The sequence below is a fragment of the Labrus mixtus genome, chromosome 3 (genome assembly GCF_963584025.1).
Source record: "Labrus mixtus chromosome 3, fLabMix1.1, whole genome shotgun sequence".
NCBI lineage: Eukaryota > Metazoa > Chordata > Actinopteri > Labriformes > Labridae > Labrus > Labrus mixtus.
Genome location: NC_083614.1, coordinates 15,875,526 through 15,900,660, shown reverse-complemented (window position 1 = coordinate 15,900,660; position 25,135 = coordinate 15,875,526). Strand labels below are relative to the sequence as shown.

The 25,135-nt window shown below is 41.2% G+C and overlaps 1 protein-coding gene across 2 annotated transcripts in view; it reads left to right on the top strand.

Annotated features, from left to right (window-relative positions):
* The window catches only part of sema6bb (sema domain, transmembrane domain (TM), and cytoplasmic domain, (semaphorin) 6Bb), a 121,927-nt gene that overhangs the window by 62,692 nt on the left and 34,100 nt on the right, over positions 1 to 25,135 (top strand). For both annotated transcript variants that reach the window (XM_061033280.1, XM_061033281.1), the window contains exons 6-13: positions 10,319 to 10,417; positions 11,810 to 11,900; positions 12,490 to 12,609; positions 13,273 to 13,361; positions 14,218 to 14,435; positions 22,078 to 22,209; positions 22,776 to 22,925; positions 24,289 to 24,468. In XM_061033280.1, the coding sequence (XP_060889263.1) occupies positions 10,319 to 10,417; positions 11,810 to 11,900; positions 12,490 to 12,609; positions 13,273 to 13,361; positions 14,218 to 14,435; positions 22,078 to 22,209; positions 22,776 to 22,925; positions 24,289 to 24,468 (1,079 nt within the window). The remainder of the gene's footprint in view (positions 1 to 10,318; positions 10,418 to 11,809; positions 11,901 to 12,489; positions 12,610 to 13,272; positions 13,362 to 14,217; positions 14,436 to 22,077; positions 22,210 to 22,775; positions 22,926 to 24,288; positions 24,469 to 25,135) is intronic.

Genomic DNA, 25,135 nt, shown 5'->3' with positions numbered 1-25,135 from the left:
ACCTTCTCCTCAAGTCATTTTTTTATTCTTAAGGTCCTAGATGCTCAACTACACTAACAGCAAGACTTTAACCGAGCCTTTCTGCAGGTAGAAAGGCTGTGTACAGTCAACTATTTTAAGTTTTTTTACTTCAATAACCGCATTTAGGCGCTGAGATTAAACCTCCTGCGAGGAACTTTCAGTCTGTGTTTTTTTTTTGTGCAGCCTGCGGACAGGGGACAAGCAGGGCCTGTTATCTCTTTGCATAGTTTGTATTTGTCCTATATCTGTTTAAGTAGTTTTTTCTGACAATCTCAATCTCAAAGTATTCCTCACTGTTAATCATTGTAAACAAAGGCTGTTTAAGCAGCAGTCCTGCAGCAGCAACAACAACAACAGACATTTAAAATATTCAAAGAGAAATAATCAGCCTTGTCGTTGATTGTCTCTTGTGCTTTTGTAGGTCATATAGAGACATCAGTATTATTTTCAGTTTGTTTCATAAACAACAAAATACTCCAAGTATGAGCTTTAAACAGCTTTACTGCTAGCGGTAAAACCAAAACTGAGAGCAGAGGTGTCAAGAGATTTACTGCAACTGTTCTGATCAAATTAACTTCAGGTTTGTCCCTTTAAGCAACTGAGACCAGCAGTTACATTTCTTGATCTATTTCATATTTTAAAGCATATCTACCTTATAAATTATTTTTGCAGTAATAAAACAATCTTAAATCTCTGCTTTTTCAATTTATTTCAGCATTACATTTTCAATTTCTCTTTTTTTTTCACTTTCTTACTGAATTTATTTTCAAAGTTTCTCTTCAGAGAAGTTTACGTGACAAGATTTTATGCGCAAAGGCCAACACCACAGACCCATTTTTGTCTCAATCCATCAGCTTATGCACTTTTTCTCAAATATTTCAGGCAGATATTGTATACAGGTGAATAACAGTAGGACTGCATATGTTTCCCCGTCTGGAGCCTTGGTTTCATTGTGCCAGTCATCTGACTGTCATGCCTGCTGGCACAGCAAAACAAAGAGGGGGTGTTTGCCCATGTATTATCTCATTGTGCCAGCTCATCTAACCAATCACAAAAACTCACACAGACATTGATCAGAAGAATACAGCCACTCCTCGCTTTACACCACTTGTCCCACCTTCATGAGATAGGAATGCAGTTTTTGCACTCAGAAAATGCAGGTGGGCGTTTGGAAACCAAGACTGCGAGGAAGAGATGGGGTGAAACGTCCCAGCAGCCAGCGGCAGCCCACGCCTGAATACCTCCGATATCTCTAAGACACACATCCAGCTGCTGTCTGCCACACACAAACAGCACGTATTGAGTGTCTATGTGTGTGTGAGGGAAACATAGGTTCTGTCCCCTCAAGGCTGAGGGAAAAAAAAGACTTATTTAACACAGTGGGAGAACACCTGACATGAAATGTGTGTGAGACACTGCCAGACAGAAACACAATGGAGAATAGAGGGACAGCGACAATAAAGGTAGGCCGAGGGGAGGAGGAGGAGGCACAAAATGATGTGAGAGTGAAGAGGAGGGAAGATGTATAAAGAAGAGGAGAAGTATGGGAAAGACAGGGCGGTTGAGGAGAGGAAATGAGAGGAGAGGACTGGAGGGGGGAGGAGAGGAGAAAGGGGGGAGTGGGCTGGTCCCTGTTGGCCGGCCCTGAGGAGAGCTGCGGGGCTGACAGAGATATGAAAGGTCTTCTTGCCCCTAATGACTGTGCTGCCTGGTGAGGCTGTGAGTCACACGGCAATGTGAGGGAGATAAGAACACTGCCAGGTCCTTTCAGTCAGCTCTCTGGGCTCAAATGAATGGATGTGCAGTGTGTGCAAATGCACAAACATATAAGCAAGTTTAGTCACACACACACACACACACACACACACACACACACACACACACACACACACACACACACTACATTCACACACCCAGGCCACTATAGGGTACAACAAATATGGTTTTCTGAATGCCAATATTCAGTCCTTTTCTTTTTACAAAAATTTGACTTAAAAGACAATTATTTTCATTCCAGATGCTGAAGAAGTGAGAAAGCATTGGAACTGACATCTGGCATACATCCTGTAAAACAACACAAATAAACGCCTTAGAAATTAGAGCACAGTCATTTTGGAACACCTCCCTGAGACAGTATTAAGCAAAACTGCAATTTTACAAAATAACCTGTCCACATCCAAGCAAGATTCACTTTTAATCCATATTAACTCTTTCTTCAATACCCTTACTTTTGTTCATTTAACACATGTTTCCATAAACCTTGAACCTGATTTGAGTATGTTCATGAGATTAAAGATCAGGGGCCCACTAATCACAACATCACTCCATACCACTGTTTGTCAGAAATACCACAGGGTGCCTTTAAGGTACAGCAAGATAATGACACAGCAGTTACCCTGTTGTATGGTACAGTACATTCAATGGAAATTCAAATAAGAAAACAGCCATTATCTCTACCACTCCTCCTGTTTGAGGTCACATGGTGCTGCAGCTGATCCCAGCTGTTAATGTGTAAGAGGTGGGGTACACACTGGACAGATCACAAGTCATTCACAAATAGAGACAAACATCCATTTCATCTCCCAGTCACATCTACTTGCAATTAACAGTCAGCAATGAATCTATCAAGCATTTCATTGGACTGTGGGAGGAAGCCGGACTACCTGAAGAAAACATGCAAACTCCACTCAAAGAAAAGCCGTTAATAGAACAACGTGGGCTCATGTGAAACTCAGAAATTATATTTAAAACCTGATCACTATTGGCATCTAATGAAGCCTTCTGAATCAATATGTAAAGGTGCACATGATGACCATGTGGAATAATTAGTTGTTCATTTAAATGACAAACCTTGGGAACTATGGTCAGGAACTATATATCCCATGTACCCCTGCACCTTTCCTTTGTTAAAAAAGTATCTTTAGCTATGATCCTGTTATGAAAACCAAAATTACACCTTTTATATAAATATTTCAATGGCATTGTCTGGCTACAGCTTTTGCCGCAGGGCTTTTGTTTATAAATGCAGCAGATAGCTCGGGTGTTATTTTTCTTACCTTTTGCTGTTGTTTTCGTCATGTTGGATGTTGAGCTGAATGAATATTGCACACATACACACAACGTGGAGGTTCTTTCATATATATATATATATACTGGAGGTGGAATTATCAACCCTCATATGCATTTCATTTAGTGTATGTTCATACATATTCATGTTTAAGGAGTGTTTGTCTCTGCTTTGCTTTGCTCTCCCACACATACATGAACACAATTAAAGGTGAAAATCAGCACTAACACATCTGTCATGCAGTCATTTTATATTTGCCTCCAGCTCCCTCTCTCCCCTTCACTTCACCTCCTGGAAATGTTCTGTTCTGCTCGGGGAGCGGTTGTGTCAGATGTGACACATCCACCACCTCGTAATTGGTTTTGTAATTAAATGTTTCTGCCTGGTTGATCACAAAGGACATAGTATTCTCCCTAATTACGCTGAAAATTCAATATCCCAATTCTTTCCCCTTTTTCCTTCTCCTGTGTTGACCGAACGATTGTAGCTCAATGCAACAGTTGGCCTGGGTGTCACTCACCCTTCATATTCCTGTCCTATTCTCCTTTGCCTTTTGATTTCCCCTCGCTTTTTTTTGTATCTCTCTTGTATTTGCCCTTTTCATCTTTCTTTGTCATTCCGTCCCCTTCCCCTTCCCTCCCTTTTCCTCATATGAAAACAAAGGGGAGCAGGAGATAAGAGACTGAGACGCTCCCCTGAGGTGGCTCCATGCCAACACATCTGCCCATAGCAGTGTGGCATGAACATGCAAACAAAGGCAATTCCATATAGAGCGCTTTTAAAGAGCGGTTGGGCATCACTATAAGCAGCACTTAGTGAGATTGTTTGATCAATATTGCGTTGATCGTGCTCTCAGAGGAGCTCTGGGTTTTCAGGCGTCCAGCCTGAAGGCTTTATCTTGTTGGACGGGCAGAAGATTCAGTTTCAGAGACATTTTTTGGCTCATAAATCAATCACTTTTAAAACGCCACATATGGAGTCACTTTCAGTTCTTGTACTCAAGGTCCTTTTGTTAATCTCACCAGTACCACATACCAGTTTGAATGGAGTTGTTTATTGTTTCTTTCTTGAAGTCTTTGCTATAGTTTGGAGATTTCTGTTCATATAAACAAATCTCCTCCACCACCAAAATTTTAGTAGCAGAAGAACATAACAGAAACAAAAGAGAAATAAAGATTCATGAATTGAAACAACCTCTGAATACTGTCAGGAAATAGGTTGGTTATTTTATTGTTGCTTTGTACCTAAATAGTACGTTAACTTAAATCAAATAATATAAGATCATGTGAAGTTATAAATAGTGTCTTGGTTGGTGCATAATAATCAATTGATTTACAATTTAAATTGCTTTAATTGTGCTAAAAATAGTTAAGTTCTGCTTATCTATGTGTTACCACCAGCTGAATAGGTAATACATGAAAATATAACAGATATGTGCAATATTGCAGCATCATAATCCCTTACATAGATAAAAATAGGTTGTGTTTAACTTAAAAATACAAATTGAAGACATGAATTTGCTCTTAAAAATATAAACAATTAAATAATGATGACTTAATAGGTAACAAAATAAATCATGTAAAAATGTGTTTTTTTTTAAGTGTGTGTTTTAATACAGCGATGGTTATATTAGTTAAAGTGATTTAGACCGTATTGGCTCTGTATTGATTTATTCCTTGTTGTGCTGTGATTTACTGGGCGCTTGGACCTTGGGGATTTACAGCTTTTAATGATATCTCCTTGTGTAGTTGCTTGATAAATCACCTAGTAAATGTCATTATAAAGATTTGATTAGAAAAAAAAAGTCCTTAATGATGACATGCTTTATAATGTTATGCTATACCCTTTGTTCTGTGTTCTTTCGTTCTTTCCCCTAAAACTCAGTGTTCTTACAGGCAGTATTACACGGTGAAATGGTGATAGTCACCATATGACCATTTGCTACTGTTTTCTTCGCCCGATGTCAGTCAGAGAGATGTTCAGGGGTGATACAGGTTAAGTGTTGTGGTTAGAGTATGTTTGACCGGTGTTGGTGGTGTGTGTGTGTGTGTGTGTTTTCAGTGTCTTTCCACAATCGAGTGCAGATCAGCTGACCCCACGATCTGTAGGTCCTGCTGCAGGTCAGCTCTACAGCCGAGGCTGCCACATGGTTGACTTACCTGGAAAAACCCTCAGTTTTTCTGTTTCTTCTTTTCTCTCTCTATTTTCTTCACTCTCTCCTTTTGTGTCTCTCTTACTCTTGTGTCTTTAATAATTCCTCTTATCTCCATTATCTTGCTTTCTCTCCCTCTGGTGTCTGCTGTTTGTTTGTGGCCTGTGGTGTGCTCAGTCAAAATTACCATCAAACAGGGATGAAGTGTCGCAGAGGGCCGCGGATTAGCTTTAACATGCTGAGTAAGACCGCAGCACTCAGATCAGCACATTGCTGCTAATTTGGTACCAGTGTTAATTTATCCTCCGCCCACATGCACACGCACACAAACACACACACACATACACACATACATTTTTTGCTGTCATGGAGAGTCGCTGTTTTCAGTCAAAATTGTGAGTCAGGGGTTTTTCTGGAAATGACAAGCCTGCTGTTAATGAGTGAAGACGAGGGCTCGCCAAAGCTTTGAGTGTGTGTGAGTAGTGTATGCAGTTTGTGTTTGTGTGGGAGAGTTTCTGGCTCAATGGCGGCTCTTGGCAGTGCAAAAGCTCTCTTCTCCCTGGTCGCGAACATCAGGGGACTAGCCAGGCATGTAATGGAAACTTTGGAGATTTAGAGGAGCAGCTTGCTAAATACATCCTCAGATGTACTGCCTTAGATGGTTTCTATTGTACAATCACTACTTAAGCGGGTCATCGCGATAACTTCTTTATTTTATGTGAGTCAGAAAAAGGCCTTGTTGGCTCTTAAAGCAGAGAAACGAGCAGAAGGTTTTACGACTTCTGAGCCTGTTTTGCATTTCGGTTCTACCTAGCATGGGAATACTAATTATAGCCGCAGGTAAAACCCATGTTTTTTTAAAAATGTTTTTGGCTTGTAAAGAATCATTAAAAGAAACATTAAGCCCATTCTGAGGCCAAATGAAAAGGTTGTTTATCATTTCTGACTAAAGGTTGAGTTTCAGACAAAAAGATGGAAAGCAGATGCAGAAGGTGGAGCCCCCTCAGCTTTAATGGTGTCTGACTGCTGCAGGTTGTTTTGAGCAGATGTGTTGTAGCAACAGGAGAACTTTGACTGCTTGTGGTGATCACTTGAAATGTATTTCTATTTGGATCTGTTTTCTTGTCTTAGGAAAATAAATGTCAGTGCAGCATGTCCAAGTGATGATGGACGTCATAGCTCTGTCAACATCTGCAGAGGAGTAAAAGCTTGGCTATCATCCGTATTAAGATCAAGACACTGATTAAAACATGCTGTCTGCACTGTGTCGACTTTAAAGAGGACATATTATACCCTTTTTCCACCTCTTCAAACAGTCCCCTGTGGTCTAAATGAAACATCTGTGCTGTGCTTTGTTCAAAATACAACATGAATCAAGCACCAGAGGAGGTTTGTGACCCTGTATAAACCAGCTCTCTCAGAACGCTCCGTTTTGGTGTGTGTGTCTCTTTAAATGCAATGAGTTGTCCCGGTAGACATCACTCCTCTGTACCGAGAATAAAAATGGCAGACTTGCGCAAAAGTTTTGTTCTAGGCTGGGGTAGGAGTCCATGGGTGGAGATATCAGGGGAGGGGAGGGGATTTTTTTTTTTTTACCAGAATCCCACTTGTGATGTCACAAGTTGAGCAAATTTTAAACGGAGCATTTTTCTCTGTGTTGTAAGACTTATGCAGACCACAAAGAAAGGACTGGATAGATTTATTTCACATTTTGTGGGTTGGTAGACACTCAGGTTACCCAAATATATGTTCAAAAACACTGTGCAATTGGATTTTGTCCCCTTTAGATGAATGTACATGCAAATATGAAACTTTCACCCACACCCATTATGCACACTCCAACACAAACAAATGCACACACTTAGGGTGTATGTATGTATGCACAAGATTGATACATCTAATCACACTCCATCTCATTCTTCTTTATTAAATCACCATTCCTCCATTCACAAATGTGTCCATATTGCACTCAGACGTGTGCTTCTGTGTAGCTCATCTATGCTGCAGATACATATTTCAGAGCCCACGCAGCTCTGCCACTGTCAGCGAGAGGAGCAGGATGAAGGAGGGAGGAGGAGGTGGGCTGCTGTCGTCTGGGTCTGGGGAAGGCTTGCCAGCCAGCACAGGTGGCGTTTTGTCTGGAGTCTGCCCAGAGAGCGAGGGAGCAGAGAAAAGAGGGAGGGGGGCATGGGGGAGGAAAAAAAGCAGAATCAAGATGTACAGCATTTTGATTTACATCGCATTGTTTTATTCCATGTTTTAGTGCTTGATCCTTTGTAATTGGTTTACTTTTTTTAAATATGGAAAACCCTAATCCTGCTGACTGAATTGTGCTTTAAATATAGAAAAGACCTGGAAGTGCCAAATTGCTCGGCAAAAAACGATGAAACTGGGTTAATGAAAAGCATGTTTGCAGCAGGGGAAGGATTTTATGATGTATTTTTAAGTCCAAACTAAAATCAATACTCAATGGCGGAAATGTTATGTATGATCTCACCCTTGTTTTCATCTTGTAGTCATGAAATGTTTCATTTTATGTGTACAAGCTCTGCCAAATGAGTACATTGGTGCAGGGGTTTGGCTCCTCTCTCTGAGACGCTGGCAGCAGCGCTGGGTTGTTATTAAGGGTGCTTCATCAGGCTTTGTGATTACAGCTCTGACCAAGCTGACAGAATGTAGCCCCACCGACAAACAGCATGCAAATGATTCTCACACACAAGCATGCATCTGTGCTGCCATATACAGATACACACAGATATAATGTACGTGTCAGGCAACATGAACACATGCTGTATGTGTGCGGGAATAACACACATACATTTGTGTCACCTCAAATTGTCACACAGTGCTGTGCCATTAAACCTCACACTTGACACACCCCCTGCACCCTTACACACACACTTCTCACTGTAACGTAGAAAAAAACATACTTCTTTTTTCCCCAAAACCTAGAACCCTTCCAGGAGTAAGTAGGAAGGTGGAGAGGTAGAAGGGTGTAGGGTGGAGCATCTGGAATAACACTCACTCGCCTCTCATATCACTGCATTGCCTTTGATCTCTTTCACACTTTCACACTTACACACTTAAACACACACACACACACACACACGTACACTCACTCAAAGTCACGGACTGTCATTTGATAAATCTACTATTACCACCATCGTTCCAGAAATACTTCTGAATCTGATGACATTGGTCTGGATGGTGGTCTTGAAGTAGACCCCATCTGGTGTTGGGATGTGTGTGTGTGTGCGTGTGCACATGCATGTGAGCAAGTGAGTGTGTGTGTGTGTGGCAGCTGGACCCACTGAACACTAGTAATTGGGGAGGGGTGATGATGGTGGCTACTTACCAGTGTACATAAGCATTCACTCTTGAAACACATAATCACACACACGCACGCACAAACTGCAGTCTGTACTTTCTGACATTTGAAGTCAAAGGCCATGATATTAATTTATGAATTTATTTATTTATATATATTTATTTATTTATAAGCACTAAAACATAGGAACCCCTGGACACACAGATCAGCCTATTTATTATCATGTTGTTTATTTTTCTTAAATATAAACTATGTTGGGGCGCAGATGGCCTTGCGGTTAGGTCGCGACCCATGTATGGAGGCTACATTCCTGCAGACGGGTTCAAGTCTGGCCTTTGGCTCTTTTCCCGTATATCAATCTCCACTCTCTCGTTTACAAAGGGGAGTAAACACTGTGACATCACCAACTTGTTTGTGAATTGCACTTTTGAAACTTTGAATTCTGAATTCTGAACTTTGGCTATTACTATGTTGGTGTTTTTGCACCAAAGATGAAGAAGTGACCAAAGTTAGGCGACATTGTGAGTTTCATGCACCTTGATCCTTGTTGATAGACTTCCCATGGTAGCGACTTGTTAATCATGGGTACCCATGCCCAAAACCATAACCTGCTTTATTGGTAATTTGACTCTAAATAGGACCAAAATGTTCTGTAAAAACACCATGCTGTAATCAAGAAGACTTGGAACCAGGGTTTGGGGCCATTAACTCTCTAGAAAAATATTTACTGAGGTAGTAAAGCAGCAGATTTTTTTTTTCTTAGCTTAAATTGATTCCTTCTTGTAACCTGGGGACCTGGACTCATAATGTTCCCTAAATTAATATGAAATTGAGAGCTAAAAATAATTTATTCCCAGGTCAGATAGTTAGTCAGAACAACGAGATTAACAGTGAAATGGATAGCTTAAAAAATATCCAAAGGGTTTAAATAGTTTAGTTTAAGTAATGGAAGTACTGCTATAGCTGTAGCATTGTGTGATTAACCCAGTAAAGTGTTTATCATATGTGTTTATTCATTTCTACTATAAACATACTGACACACTTTACTTTTGTCTCGGCAGGACATTAACTTGGAAGTCATTTTTCTCAGTTTCACTACACCAACATTTCTAACATTTTGGCTCGGGGGGGGGACCTATTAAGTCATGTGGTGCTAACACAAATTTTCATTTCAAAGAATGTGCACGCAAGAATGAAAGTGTGACTTTGGTTTATTCAGTAATTAAGCAGAGTTTTATGCAGTTTGACGCCTGGCAGTGTAGAAATTAGCCTTGAATCTGCTGCTTGTTTTAAAGTCCTGGAGCTGGTTTGAATTATCGTCTGTCAGTCCACTGCTGTGTGTGTTTGTGTGTGTGTGTGTGTGTGTGTGTGTGTGTGTGTGTGTGTTTGTGTGTGTGTGCCGTGTGTGTGTGTGTGTGTGTGTGTGTGTGTGTGTGTGTGTGTGTGTGTGTGTGTGTGTGTGTGTGTGTGTGTGTTTATAGGCGAAAACACTTAAAGTCTCTGCAGGCTACATTTGGACTGTATCGATGTGATTGACAGTGTTAATGGTGTGATAATTCAACACATCAGGCAACTGAATAAGCTTCATTTCTCAGTGTGGTTTGTATAATCAGTCTCTGAAAAGTTCTTTCTTTACTCGTTCCATCATTTTACCTTCTACTTTTCAGTTTCACCCTCTTTGCATATTAAGCTCTCCTGTCTCTATATTTCTCTCTCTCTCTCTCTCTCTCTCTCTCTCTCTCTCCTGCAGGATGAGTGTCGAAATTTCATGAAGGTGCTGCTCAGCAGGCAAGGCGGCTTGTTTGTGTGCGGGACGAACGCCTTTAACCCGCTATGTGCCAACTATACGGTAAGTACCTAAGCTGTACCTCGTACAACCTGCGTCATAATGTCATTATGAAGCCAGATTGATTAAACAACAGTGAAGAATGGAGAAACCATTAGTCCCAAACAAAGGCGTTACATAAGTATGCCTGTTTAGATGAAAACGTAGGGCTTGATTAGCATTGTTTGTTCAGCACTGCAGGCGGTGTTGACTTCCTCCCCAGGACTTATTTATCCAAGTTGTTCCAGCTCCTTGTTCTTCTGAGATATAACAGTTGTTATTTCTCGACTTGCAAACTTTGTGGTCTGCGGAGCTTGTTATCAATGAGAGTCAGAGACAGATAATCAAGAAGAAAACAAAGAGAGGAGAAGAGGAAGTGGAGGAATAAGGATGCAGACGTGACTTGTTTGCCCGGTTAGATTTCCTTTAAGAAATCCAAAGCAGTTCCCCTGCTGGAGGCCGAATTACAGAGACGCCAGGGTTCAAGCTACAAGTGTACGTGCGGACTGACCTGAGTCACTAAATTAGACACTGAGTTATATGTGTTCCACTTTCTTCAAAATCTATCTGTCAGAGCTTGAAGGGTTCGTATCAAACTCACTCACCCAGCGGATCGTGCTCCACTTTCCCGACCAATCCCTGCCTCGCTCAATTACAGTAACGATTTCAAAACTTGTGGAGGAGAACCTGCGCATAAATATTAATCTGCAGCTCGGCTGATTTCACATCATTCTGCAGGAATATTAAACGAGGGATGAAGGCGGTTGGGTTTGAAAAAGTGAGAGGGGGAAAAAAATTCTTCCACACTATCAAAGGCTTTTTCAGATAAGTGTTATTTTCAGGCTCTCACATTTCAAACGTAGTGAAACAGTGGAACACGGAGACGTACCTGGCCCACTATCTGTCAGCCGCTAATGACACTCTACAACACACCTGTCTCTGCCTGATAGGCCGTCTGTTTCTCTGGGGACTAGTTAGTGATGCTAGCTACTGTTTTATTTATATCTGAGTTTTAATAAAAATTACAACTATGAATTATTTCAGCCCTGGCTGAGACTAAAACTATACAGCTATAAATGTTTGTGTAACAGAGAGACATGCAGAAATGAGATTAAAAATGCAAACTTGTTGGTGACTTAATGTGGTTGTATGGACCCCTTAATGTTTGTGTACTGGTCTTAGTTTGTATGCTTTATTTATGCATGAGATTGTGACTCTCTTGTTGATGCTGGGTTTAATTGCCACCAGTGAGTCATTAGTTTGCACTTACAGTAACACTCCCTAATTGGCCCTCTGTTTGTTGTTTCTTTTCATAATGATGATGTAGATTCATTCATATCGTTTGGAGTTTGCTGATTGAAGTGTTTATGAATCAAAAATGTGTGTGCATGTGTATTTGTGTGTGTGCCGTAACAGGGAGACACTCTTGAGATGATAGCAGACCCGGTCAGTGGAATGGCGAGATGCCCGTATGATCCTAAACACGCCAATGTTGCTCTGTTTGCAGGTAAGACACATTTAGTCTGAGTCTCTACTTTCTCTCCTTCCCCTTGATCATTCGGTGCTCCTTCACTGTGTGCTGTCACAGGTTTAGTTTTGGTACAATCTCAGAGATGAATATTTTTCTGAACATATCATTCTTCTTCTAAGTTATTTTTCACTCTTGAATACAAGGGAGCTCAACAAAAGGAAGTAATGTTATTTAAACATTCTATTTGTTCGCTCAGTTTTATTTTATTAGCTGTAAACACTTCACTGTAATCAAATCAACTTTTCTGAGGCTGCAACTGTAGGGAGCCATTACTGTTCAGCAATCATCCCATTTCCTAATATGAGCTTGAGGTGAAAGTGTTTTTTGTGTGTGCGTGCAAAGTTGCAATTATGTCCGAACTAATTATGATGCAGGACTGTGAAAGTTAAACCTCATTCACTGTAGCACTTTTGTTCCAAGTTGTGCAGTTTCTTTGTCAGGTTGTCAAACTCACAAATGTTTCTTTCTGTGTGTGTGTGTGTGTGTGTTTGTGTGTGTGTGTGTGTGTGTGTGTGTGTGTGTGTGTGTGTGTTTGTGTGTGTGTGTGTCTGTGCGTGTGTTTAAGAGGGGAATCTGTTTACAGCCACAGTGACAGACTTCCTTGCCATCGATGCGGTGATCTACCGGAGCCTTGGGGACAGTCCTGCTCTGCGCACCGTCAAGCACGACTCCAAGTGGTTCAGAGGTAAAGAAATGTGTGTGTGTGTGTGTGTGTGTGTGTGTGTGTGTGTGTGTGTGTGTGTGTGTTCCCGTATGCTTGTTAAGGTGTATCTGTTTACGTTTTCAAAAGTGTAGGCGCAAGCGGCAATTTTCTCAAGTACATCTTCTGGTAAACATCGTGTCTGCTGTTTATGTTTTTGTCTGATGTTTTGAGTGTGTGTCTGCCTCACTTAGCAGCAAGCAGGATCAATACATGTGTCAGAAGCCGAGTGCTGAGTCAGCAGTCTGACAGCTGAATGTTCGGTTCGCTGGACATGGGAATGCCAAACTTTCCGCTCCCCGACAGTGTTTGGAACATCTACATGATGGTCAAACAGTCAAAATGAAACAAATATTGGTTGTAGCCGGTCCTGGGTGTAATGGCCCAAAGTGCATGGCGTGAAACCGAGTTGTCTGAAACATCAGGGAGTCATAATGTGCTTATTGTTTGGTGTGAAATCCCCTTTCAGCGTGTAATGAAATTAAACATGGGCTGTGCTTCGTTCTCACTGCCCTCATGTTACATCGGTGTCGTGGGAGTGAATGATACATCGGCAAATGTAGACACTGTCTGCTATGTGCTTTCTCATGATCCATCTATATTTCATTTAACCCTATCTCTCTCTCTCTCCCCCACCCCTTCCTATAGAGCCGTATTTCGTCAGTTCTGTGGAGTGGGGACCTCACATCTACTTCTTCTTTAGAGAGATAGCCATGGAGTTCAATTACTTGGAGAAGGTATGGAAGCCGATATCATGAAACTCTCTCCTCCTCTCTCCCCCTCTGAGCTCTTAGTATTCACACAGAGGAGCTTCTGGTCTATTCAGAGTGCCTTTAAAGGACTGTAGCTGAATATGTTGTTTGAATGCATCACCATGAAAGCAAAACATGCTGCTCTAATATAACTCTGTTGGCATTATTTGAATGTCAATACAAGTCTTTTCCCTCAGCTTCACTGACCTTTCAACCTCATATTTGTTTATCTGCATATCTAATCTGACAAATCGCAGTCTGAGCGAACAACTCGTGTCTGTATTAACCTGAGAAAGGCTTCTTTTTTTTTAAAAAATCAACCAGATCGGAGGATACATGACAATCAGCACTACAAAACAAGTTTCTCCTATACATTAGCAATTCATATTCAAGTAGAAGAGATTGCAGAAAGTCTCTGGCCTTGACATGTTTACAGGGGAAGAGGAAACGGATACTTACACAGTATTACCATTTTGTGGTTAAGGGTGTTCAAAGAAGCAGGTTTTAGTTGTACTGAAATTTTCATGAATAACTGATATGAAATTTAACTTCAAAAACAATGAGCTGTCAAAGCAGGGAGTCAGGATTCCAGGTAGCAGGCAAATTACTCTTTGTCATTAAAATCTTAGAGAATACAATGCAGTCTGAAAAAGCTTTTACTGTTATGATAGACTTCTCGAAGATAAAACTCAAAGCTTTGAAAAGATTTTCCGACCACCAAGCTTATCCCTGGAGTTATATGTGAGCTCATACAATCAGGCCTGTCATCATGTGTCAAAATGTATCTTCCAAAATGATTCTCCACGCCTACATCTACATCTCTGTGACTTAATTCTCGCAGGTGGTCGTGTCACGTGTGGCCCGGGTTTGTAAACGGGATCAGGGCGGGTCCCAGCGCGTCCTGGAGAAGCAGTGGACGTCGTTCCTGAAGGCCCGTCTGAACTGCTCCGTCCCCGGTGACTCCCACTTCTACTTTAACCTGCTGCACTCCACCAGCCCCATCATCAGGATGCACGGCAGGGACATAATCTTGGGGGTGTTCTCCACACCGGCTAACAGGTACAAACACAGACATGCTAACAACTAACAACTAACACCCAAATATCCCTTTTTTCTTTCAACGTTCTACATATCATGCCAACTGCGGCACCAGATCAATGTCCTTATTACACATGTACGAAAATGTCTCAAAAAACCTATTCCAAAATGTTCTCATCCCTGGGCATGACCAGAAAGTGTGAAGAAGAGTTGCTGGGTCCCGGTTACACCGTTGACAGGTTGGGTCAGTTTCAGGAAAAAGTTTGGCAAGTCTGGTCCTTGATAGGTGAAGTCTGTGAATTATTTTAAACTGAATAACATTATGTCTGACACAAATAGAGGCTGAGTGGATCCCAGCAACAGCTGATTTCCAGGTTTCTTCTGAGAGTCTTTCGCCAAAATCATCCTCCCACTTTGACTTTAGATGGTTCAAGCTGGGCGAGGCTGTCGACAGTAAGATGTCATATACTTGCGATATAGAATTATGCTCAGAAGGGCCTTCACGGATACAATCCTCTAACCAGCTGATGGGGGTTAGAGAAGGGAATGTTGTAAACTTCTTCTTAACAAAATCCCTGATCTGAAGGTACCGAAAGAAATGAGACTGTGGAATGAGTAACAGCTTTAATCTGTTTACAAGCTATAACACATTTTCCCAATTTACTTGGCTAAATACAAAATGTCTATCATTCACTTAGCTACCGATATCCACTTTTTTTGTTCCTTTTGATAGAATATTTCAACAATTTGTTCATTTCTTACCCACTTTTTGCTACTATATATTTCCCCATTCTCTCATTTCTCTTAAAACCGATTCAACCTTTCTGCTCTCTTACTAACTAATTTGCACACACTTTCATCTATGAAGAACTGCATACAGCATAGTAGGAGGTGTCTGCTACATTCCTATGAAAGTTGTTCAGGAGCACATGAATCAAAAGAAGTTTCACTTCAGGGTATAAATATACCGCTGGATATTCTAAAATTGGAGCAAGCACACTAGCATTTCTTTTAGCCTTGCATCCAAGCAGCCTTGGCCATGATCTACAAATAGTATGCCTATAATGAAAAAATCAGGATTGGGCTATTAGTGAATTTTACAACTTCTAGAGAAGTAGTACAGCGCTAAACATTTTAAACTAAAAGAATAATTTAATCATAATTTGAAGTCTGTTTAGAAAGAACTGTTTGCAGCTGCTTTTCTCCCTGTCCTTATCTCTCTCTCTATCCCTCCCTCTAGTAGCGTTGTCTTGGCCCTGTTCTGAATTATTTAGCAAGCTTCGACTTCACACCAAAGATAATGCAAACGAGTTAACCTAAATATTAGTAGGGATGTTTCTGTCCTCATAAAGCATAGGAAGTCACATGTTTTTACCAGCTGTATGCAAAGCTAAGTCGTCATTACTACTACTACTGCTAATTATAGTTCCACAATCTTTTTTTGCAAAACTGCTACCAAGTGCAAACCCTGGTTGCAAGTCTAGGTTAATACTCAACCTGTGTGTCATCAAAGAAGCTTTTTCTGTGTGCAAACTTTCATTACTATGAAGACAGAGGTGGAGGGATATCAGTCCATGTCCTCACGGGGAGAAAAGGGGTTTCAATCCCAGGAGCTTTTTTCTTTTGGAAAAAGCCTTGACATACTTTATCTGGAGGCTGAGATAGACACCCAGTGTAACGCAGCACTCACACAGCTCACCTTTAAAATTTCTGGGACCACCATCATCTGTTCCTTTTTCCTATGAAGTCAGAAGGAGCTGGAAAAGCAAAGCTCCAGAGAAATGAGAGTGGCTGTGTGGAAGTGTAAAGGTCACCATAGGGGGGTACAGAGTAATTTAAGACACATGGAATGCTTTCATTGAGGACAAAAGGGTGATTTGTTGAAAGACAAGATTAAATTGAAAAAAGGTGAGAGGAGAGGAGGGATGCTATTTGGTAAATTGGGGGTTATTGCTCACTGATGGCGTTTAAAGTGCCATAGACAACAAAGAAAGAAAAAGAGAGGATTCACCAATAAAGAGAAGAAGAAGATAAGTGACTGAAAAATAAATCATATAAGCTATAACTGTAGTATCAGATCCATTTAATTCACATAATAGAAAATGTATTTTTTAACTGGATGATTTTCTAAAGTGAGACATTGAGTCTGTAAATGACCGAGAAAACGACCATGGGGATTCAATAATTTAGAAGAAATAAACAATACTGTACCACTGTTTCTGTAACAGTTGGCTTAATCCACTTATTCTCTGTAATTTGTATCAATTTTAGTAAGAAAAATAATGGGAAATAGAACTACTGTATAAGGCTTAGTGTTGTTTCCAGCCTCCATGTGTACTTCAAGTTGCACAGGGACAAACTAAGATCTTCAGAACAATGTATTTCTACACTATGCTGCGGTGTAGGTGGCTTGAATCATGAAAAAGTATTCAGTGGGGTGTCATATTTTTCTGTTCTGGCCCACTCATCTTACCCTATCTGAATGGCCCTGATAGCATTTACTGCATCTGCTATAGTACAAGCACATTGAAGCAAACACATACAAATACATACAACTGCCTGCTATGTACCTCTGGTATGGAATCATTTCTGTAGCTCACATAAAGACAGAGAGCAGCATAACTGCCACCTGTGAGTGGTCTGTGTAAAATACTGTATCTTTTTTTAATATAGGAAATATTAAGCAGCTAAAGCAGTCCAAATTTCTTATTAGATATAAGAGAGAAAAAGGGGGAAGAACAAAAGGTGGACAATGGCCCGCTAGACAGGAGAGAACAAGTTGAGCATGGTAAGGAAGGAGTACAAAAGGGGAATAGACGGATGAGAAGCTCAGGCATGAGGAAGTCAAAAATAAACAACATGTGCATCCCTCGCCCTCTGAGATCAAAAACTGTTTCATCAGCTGCATCTTATCTGTGTGTTTGGGAGAGCTATGCTGTGAGAAGGGGCCACCGCTTGCATGGATAGATTGAAGCCTCACACACACAAACACACACACACACACACAAATACACACACCCACGCCCACTCTCATACACAAACACACATGTGCATAAACACACTTGCAATGGTTCCCAGATAACAGCATTTACAGCAAGCCACAGAGGAGAACCAGCTGAACACATACCCCTGCCTGGGTAAACTGCCACTGGGTTCTTTTTTTTTTTTTTTTTAAATAACTGCTAGCCAAGAGAGAAAAAAGGGACGCTTTTGATAGGTGGATAAGGACATGTGTGATGGAGTAAAATGAGCACAAAGAGAAGGAGAGAATGTGTGAGGTGAGCTGCAAAAGCTCCCACTGGCCTCTCGTGGCCCACTGCGCCACATTGGCTAAGTGCTCGCCAGACAAATTGCTTTGGCTGGCAGCGTGCAGTGAAAACAACGTGAAGCAGGACCTTCAGTAGGAGGAATAGCAATTCTCGCCTGCCATTTGGCCCTGTGCAGCATACATGGGGCTGTAGTTTGGGAATAGTGAAAATAAGTCAAGGTTTTCCTGGGCCCTCCTGTAGTCTTCACTGTAAAGTTACTCATCGCCTCCTGTGCTCAAGTCCACAGGCGATATGATGCTGCATTTGTGGGACTCTTCAGCCTCTTCCTCTTAAGTTGAAAATCGCCTCAGGTTGTCATTTACTTTATGCATCCTCCTCTGAAGCCCTAGGCACGTCCTCTCGAGAGGGATGAGAGAAGAGCTTGGATTTCCCACTGAGCACCTCCTGCGTTTACGCTTTTGGTGCTCAAGGGGTCAGGGACGTGTTCGGAGCAGCAGCAAATTTCAACAGCAAAAAAAGAGAGAGAAAAAGAACGAGATACAATTGGGGAGAAGAAGAGGGGAGAAAAGTACTTTGCAACTCAAATAAATGAGTATATGTCAAAAGACAAGCAACAAGATGTCAAATGGAAGCCTTACTTTCACCAAAATACATTGAGCTAGCGCTGAAAACAATCATTTCTCATTACTTCTTTGTTATTGTTTTGGCAGCTGAAAGTGTCTTCGTTTCGTGCTGGAGGAGACTGACGTGGGCTCATTAGGCTTAATGGAGCCATGCAGGAATGAAAGGAACACATCCCATGTAAAGTCGAGTAAATCTAGTGCATCCTGAGAGCACTGAGTCCATGTTTGGTTTTGTCTGTAAAGAATCTGATGTGAAAGGGTCAGACAGCGGGATGTCCCTCTGGGAAAGCGCAGCATAGGAAGGGAAATGAGGAGGACAAGGAGCAGGAGGAGAACAGGTTTTCTGTGCCAGGGGAAGCGTGACACATGGGAGGATACACAGATGTTCAACTAGCCCCCTCGGGCCTGCACGAGTAGAGAAGGCAGCGGGGTACGATAGCAAGCTAGTGCTTGAGAAAGGCGTATGGGAAAAGTGCGGAACAGGTTGACAGTAGAGCCATGTCACAAGGACAGCACACAGTTGCTACAGAGGAAGGTAATCACTGTTAGGAAGATAAGAGAATACCCAAGAGAATTTGGTGTTGAAAGGTCAAGGAAAGTATGAAAATGAGGTTTCTTGAATACAGAAAGGGAGGTCAGGTATGAGGCTGGTGGTAGAGCGAATCCGAGGAAAAGAGAATACTGAATAATATTAAAAAGGAATATAAAAGTTGTAAGTTGAGAAAGTTTAATTGTCTAGACTCTAGGCAATCAAAGCCAGAGGTGAAGGAGTTTATATAAAACTTTTCAATCGTAGCACTAACAATAGTTCAAGCATCTGTGCCAATTTTTCTATAAATTGCAAACTGGTCATTTGTCAGCAGGAGCACCTCGACTTTAAGTCAAAGTCTCTGCTGGTTTACTGACAGCACCACGCAGCACCTCAGTGAGTCACTACTCCTTTCAAAGAAATCAATCAACCAATCAATGTTGTATTTTGTTGTGCCAAATCATAAAAGTTATCTCAGCTAGATGTAGAATTGAAAGGTTGAAAAGATTCAGTCTGAGCACCAAACCCTGAAACTCTGCGACTCACATCGAGGACTAATAACTTAAATGCAAAAACAAAGATCCACCTGATAGGATTGAAACCACTTTATTTCTGTCCCTTTTATGCCAGTTATTTGTCACTTTAATAATGCTCTATTTTACAACTTTCAACTGCAGTTAATTGTACATTACAGTTTTTGAACATGTTCAGTTCACTGGAGATAAACTACAGTCGTGATCAGATGTGTTTAGTTTTTGTAAAGAACAAAGCTATCTGTGTCCCTCTGCTTCCAGTCTTAACACTAAGCAAAGTTGAGCTAAGCTAACTGTATCATGGCTCAGACTTTATATTAAAGAGATATATCAGATAGATTGTTATCCTCTCATGTAACTCTTTAAAACAAAGTGCACACTGCACTCTTAAATCTTCTAAAACACCAGTTGAGCCAAAACAATATAGATTTTGGCCTCACATGAGTTAAGCGTGTTAGTTGAGTATGAGGCCATGCTAGTTGTAACGTTTATTATGGTGGCCAAATGTTAATCTCCCAAGGTTATCAAAGTTCAACTGAACCCCCTCTGACTCCATGTGAAGTTTGATGTAAATTGCAGACAAACGATAAGCATTTAAAAAGGTGTTTAGATAATGAAAGCTGTCCAAGAAAAGAAATACAAGGATCGTTTGCAAATTGTTTACTTGGACTCAGAGCACAAGAGACATTTGAACAGACCTTAAAACCCCCCTGTGGTTTATAGATGACATACCTCACAAGGTCTCATGTTATATCTATGATTAGTTTTGCCAATCCAGGGCTCTAAAATAATCATTAACCCGTGTTTGAAGGATACACATCGAACCTCCCTTTACTCCAACTCTCCTCTTCCTCATCTACTCCTGGATGCATCAGGGCTCCGTGGCTTTTCTGTTATTTCAAGCTCTCGGTGAAGTTGTTCAACAGTGAGGGAGTACTTCAGACACCACAGCAGGCCTCTCGTAGGGACATCCCATGCATCTAGCCGGGACAGTCTTTAACCCCCCCCAGAACAAGTGAAGAAAGGACCAATGCCTATGGACTCAGTATCAGGGACATGCACAAATTAACAAAGGAAAGTGGTCACAAACCTGAGGAAGAATAAAAAAATAAGTGAAAAGGAAAAATTTGTGCTCGAGAAATAACACATATTGAATAAAAAACAAGCACAAGAGAAAGCCACAGAGTGAAAATAAGAATAATTAAGAGAATTCAGAGAGAAAAACAGCCTGAGGCCTTTGGCTTACGTCTGTTCGACATGCAGCTCAACACGATGCAAACCCAACAACCTGCAGCGAGAGAGACGGAGCGAGCCAGCACAGGGCGTGGAGAGGTGGCTTGAAGGTAGAGAAAGCCAAGCTGGCACCAGTGCAGAGCTGGCACACGTGTCGCACGTAACATCTGGTGCCTGCGGCCCTCAAGAGACACGTATCGTCAACAGATACGCCCGTAGCTCCGCCACACTGGCCCAGGTTGAGTCACATCCCTGCCTATGAATGATAAGAACTGAGGGAGACGGCGTAACCTGATCAAATAGCACATCAGCAGCGCACAGCTCCCTGCTGCAACCCCCCCCACCCCACCCCCCCATCCAAAATCCAGCCTATCCAAACAAACCCTTCTGTGACTTTCAAAGGGGCACTCTACTGGAGAATGACAGGGACGAGCCATCAAATCACCAGTTGGACTTTTATTTTGTGAGAAAGGAGCAGAGAGAAAGAGAAGGCAGGAAACAGATGGAGTGTGTGTGGGATTTATGGAGCAGCAGGTTGCAGGTGACTCAGTCTCTCAGGTTTTTTTTCTTCAATGTGCGTATCACTGAGGTATTAGCACTTAGTCACTAGCTCTCGTACCACGCACACCATTAGTCATTGATGAGGACACATTCAGAGCAGGGGGTTGAGTCTCAGAGCAGGACGAATGGGATTTTGTTTAAAAACTCATTCCTTATCACATCCACATACAGCTCCCTTTATTTTCTTTTGTCTCTATAGATGTCTCTTTAGTCATAACACAGAAATGTAGCAAAGTGTCTGCTGTCTTTGTCCTTTCACTGTCTTTTTGTTCGTGTGTGTGTGTGGGCTGTGGACATTTCTCGGAGCAGATGTTCTGATTCCCGTCACGGGGTTCATGAGTAGTTAAACAGCCTCCAAGGTGCACCTTCATTTAGACCGGAATGTGTTTTAGGATTTAACAAGAATCTTCCTCCCCTTCAAATAGAAAGGAAACATATTCAATGACTCATTTCCTATTCCGTTTTATAATCCAGGGATTACAGCCAAGATCTTTTCAGGGGTCTAATCTAGCTGTTGCATCCGTTACATATCTATTCGTCGCTCAGGGAGGTGACAGCATCTATCCTATCCTGTCTCTCTTTCTGTCTCAGAAACAATTTCCTTTGTGTTCAAGCATCCAATGTCAAATCTATGAACAGCCCAAATCCAATTTGTCATCTCCCCTGGGTGCCTGTCTCTTTCTCACACTCACAATTGATTCCCTATATTTTAACTTCTTTCATTTTTTCACATTTCACAATCTGTTTTTTCAGTTGAGGTATTACCTACCTTTTCTCTGTTACGTCGTTTGTCACTCTCTCACGATGTTTTGAAAACAGTTAAGCCCACTTGACACGGCACTGATAGTGAGTTTTAAAGTGTTTCATTCATTTACAGTCTCGATCCAACTCAGTCTCGCCTCTTTGTCACCTCAGTATCCCAGGATCGGCCGTGTGCGCTTTCGACATGGAGCAGCTGGCCTCGGTGTTTGAGGGGAGGTTCAAGGAGCAGAAATCACCGGAGTCTATTTGGACGCCAGTTCCAGATGAAGTCATCCCAAAGCCGAGGTACTATAGGCTGTTATCAATTCAAGCGCCTGTGTTCAGATTGGTACCATACAACAAAACTGCGTAATGAACCATCTGGGTTTTATTCAATATAATACAATTATATAATGTGTGTATTGCAGGGTTCATAGTAAAAGGAAATACATACCATACAATAAACAATAGGTTTACAATTGAATTTTAAATTTTAGTTAAAAGATGCAAAGGGGCTGGTTTTATATACATATATTGTTTCACAATGCAGCCTTTAAAAACTGTTTCCAGGACATTAGAAGTCATGTGGAGTTTAGAATTTATTTTTCACAAGGATAAAACTTGTTCTCATCAAATCTAAAGGCATCTCTTGACCTCATTCAACTATGCATCACTTGCCAAATACTTCAAAAGTGAGGTAAATCACATCAGCCTGTTGTGTGTGAATGTGAGACACTCTGACAGTCTAGACTGCTTAATTAAATGAATGTATCTTTACTCTCGCTCGCCTGAAGTATTCCAAAAAAAAAAAGAGTTTGATACGTTGCCTTTGAGCCACCTGGTAAACATGTTCTTAATCTTGTCATCTCCAGACCTGGGGGCTGTGCTGTTCAAGGATCCAGGTTTAATTCCTCCAACTCATTTCCTGATGAGATGCTCAACTTTGTTAAAACCCATCCTCTGATGGATGAAGCTGTGCCGTCGCTCGGACAAAGACCGTGGATAGTCAGAACCATGGTCAGGTAAGACGAAGCAACCCAACACTGACACTGTTACATTAACGTCAATATGCTAAAGATTTACAGCAGCAGATTGCTGAATGACAGTGTGATTAAGTAAAAGTTCTTATTAACCCAACAACAAAGCATATTTCATCATTCTGCAAGAAGCAAAACCTTTTGTGGAGAACGTATTTGAGAAATAACTTCATTTGTTTACCTCCAGTCGGTTCAAGCAAAGTTGAACAAAGGCTTATTGATGTTATGTTTAAGTCAAAACTTCCTTAAGGCACAGATATGTTTACTTTATTAGCATTTAACTGAAACCATGATCTTATATGAGCTCTGAGGGGAGTGCTTTTATTATCTTAACCTTATGTTGGACTCTGCTGCTCTCCTGTTTCAAATTCCATCACTTGGTGTGCCAACCATTCATCCTGACGACCACTCTATGACTTCTGTCTCATGCTAAACCTTTGCACTCCCTAATGTTGCCACTCAACAAATCCAGACAGCAATTATCTTTCCCTGAGGATGAATTTGACAATACTTGTCTCTCTTTTTATTTGAACAAAAAGAGGGCTCTGTGAAAGCTTAATGTAGCCACACTAAAGTGTAAAAAGAGGTCTGGAGAAAGGAAATTAGAGATACTGACATTACCTTAATGATCAATGATTAGTTTAACCCACTAAATTCTTTGGTAGTTTTACATTGTAGGGAGAGGGTAGGGGGTGGGTAGACACACACAGATATACAGTTTGTATAAAGACACAGACAAAGTCGGTCTGTTTGGATTGTAGACTCCTTTGGTAGCAGACAAGCAGCTGTAGCACATCAAGTCATATAAACAAAGCATGCCTCTCTCTACCACACTCTCTCTCTTTCTCTCTCTCTCTCTCTGATATCTGCTGTATGGAAGTCCCTCTGTGGACCATCCACCAGGGAATTATGGGCACTGGATGTATATGGAATATTAAACACCCGTCACAACATGGCTCCTATTCTCGTCTATTGAATCACGCACAGGACTGTGTGTAGCTCAGCAACACTCTGCTATTGTTCCAAGACAGGCCCATTTACTGGACTGATATTATTAATGACTGAACGACTGGTGTAATTAGTTTATTATGCAAATTTGATAAGGAGTTTTTTTTCTCTCAGTGGAATTCATTTCATTTTGCTGTGACTCAAGAGAAAGTGGCATATTATTATTCAAATTCATAGGAGTCTGTATTTTACACCCAAACAAATCAGTCATAATGCACTTAAATCATAAACTCGCCTCCGGGAGCTGCTCTATAAATGCATTTAGCTTTCATAAAACAAAAATCCCAAATGAGCCGCTCAGCACCGAGGCATTCAGCACTTTATCTCCACTGCTGTGCAGGTATCAGCTGAATAAGATGGTGGTGGATACAGAAGCCGGACCTCATAGAAACCGGACCGTCCTGTTTCTTGGGTCAAGCAGGGGGACCATCCTGAAGTTCCTCATCATGCCCAACCAGGATAACACCGTCACTAACAGCAACATCTTCCTGGAGGAGCTTGAGGGCTACAACCCTGACAAGTAAGACACCAAGGCATAAATGACGTCAACGTATATTTGAATATGTTAAATAGTAAAATATTAGTGGGAATATCCTAATTAGAATCGTACAGAAGAGGATTAGAGCCACTGAAAAAAAAAAAAAAAAACTGTTTTGTTCTGGCTTTTTTTTTTTTTTTTTTTACTTCAATCTCAGAATTCTGGCTTTAATCTCCGAATTATGAGAAAAAGGTCAGAACCAAAAAAATGTTTTTCAGTGGCCCTAATCCTCTTCCGTAGCATCGGTTCTGTTTAATTTATGAGAAGACTGAAAACACCTTATTTCTTTAGGGTTTCAAAAGAAGCTAATACAGCGAGGCTGCTGCTTACCAAGGCAAAAACAACACCACAAATGAAGTTCACCAACTAACTCATCATATTGTGTGTGTTTTTTGAGTACACACACAAAAGAGTTAACACTTAATGTCATGATTTGATGATGGCTTTATACCATACTTACAGGGGCAGAGCCAGGTTAGCTGTTAAAGCTAGGCTAAACTAACTGGCTGCTGGGTGTTATCATATTCATTTATTGTACATGCATAAGAGTGGTTTAGGGTTTCTCTCTTAGATTAACAGAAAGCATATTACCGTGGGCTTGACGTATAGTACGCATTAATGAGAGCATTTGCAGAGAAAATGAATGATG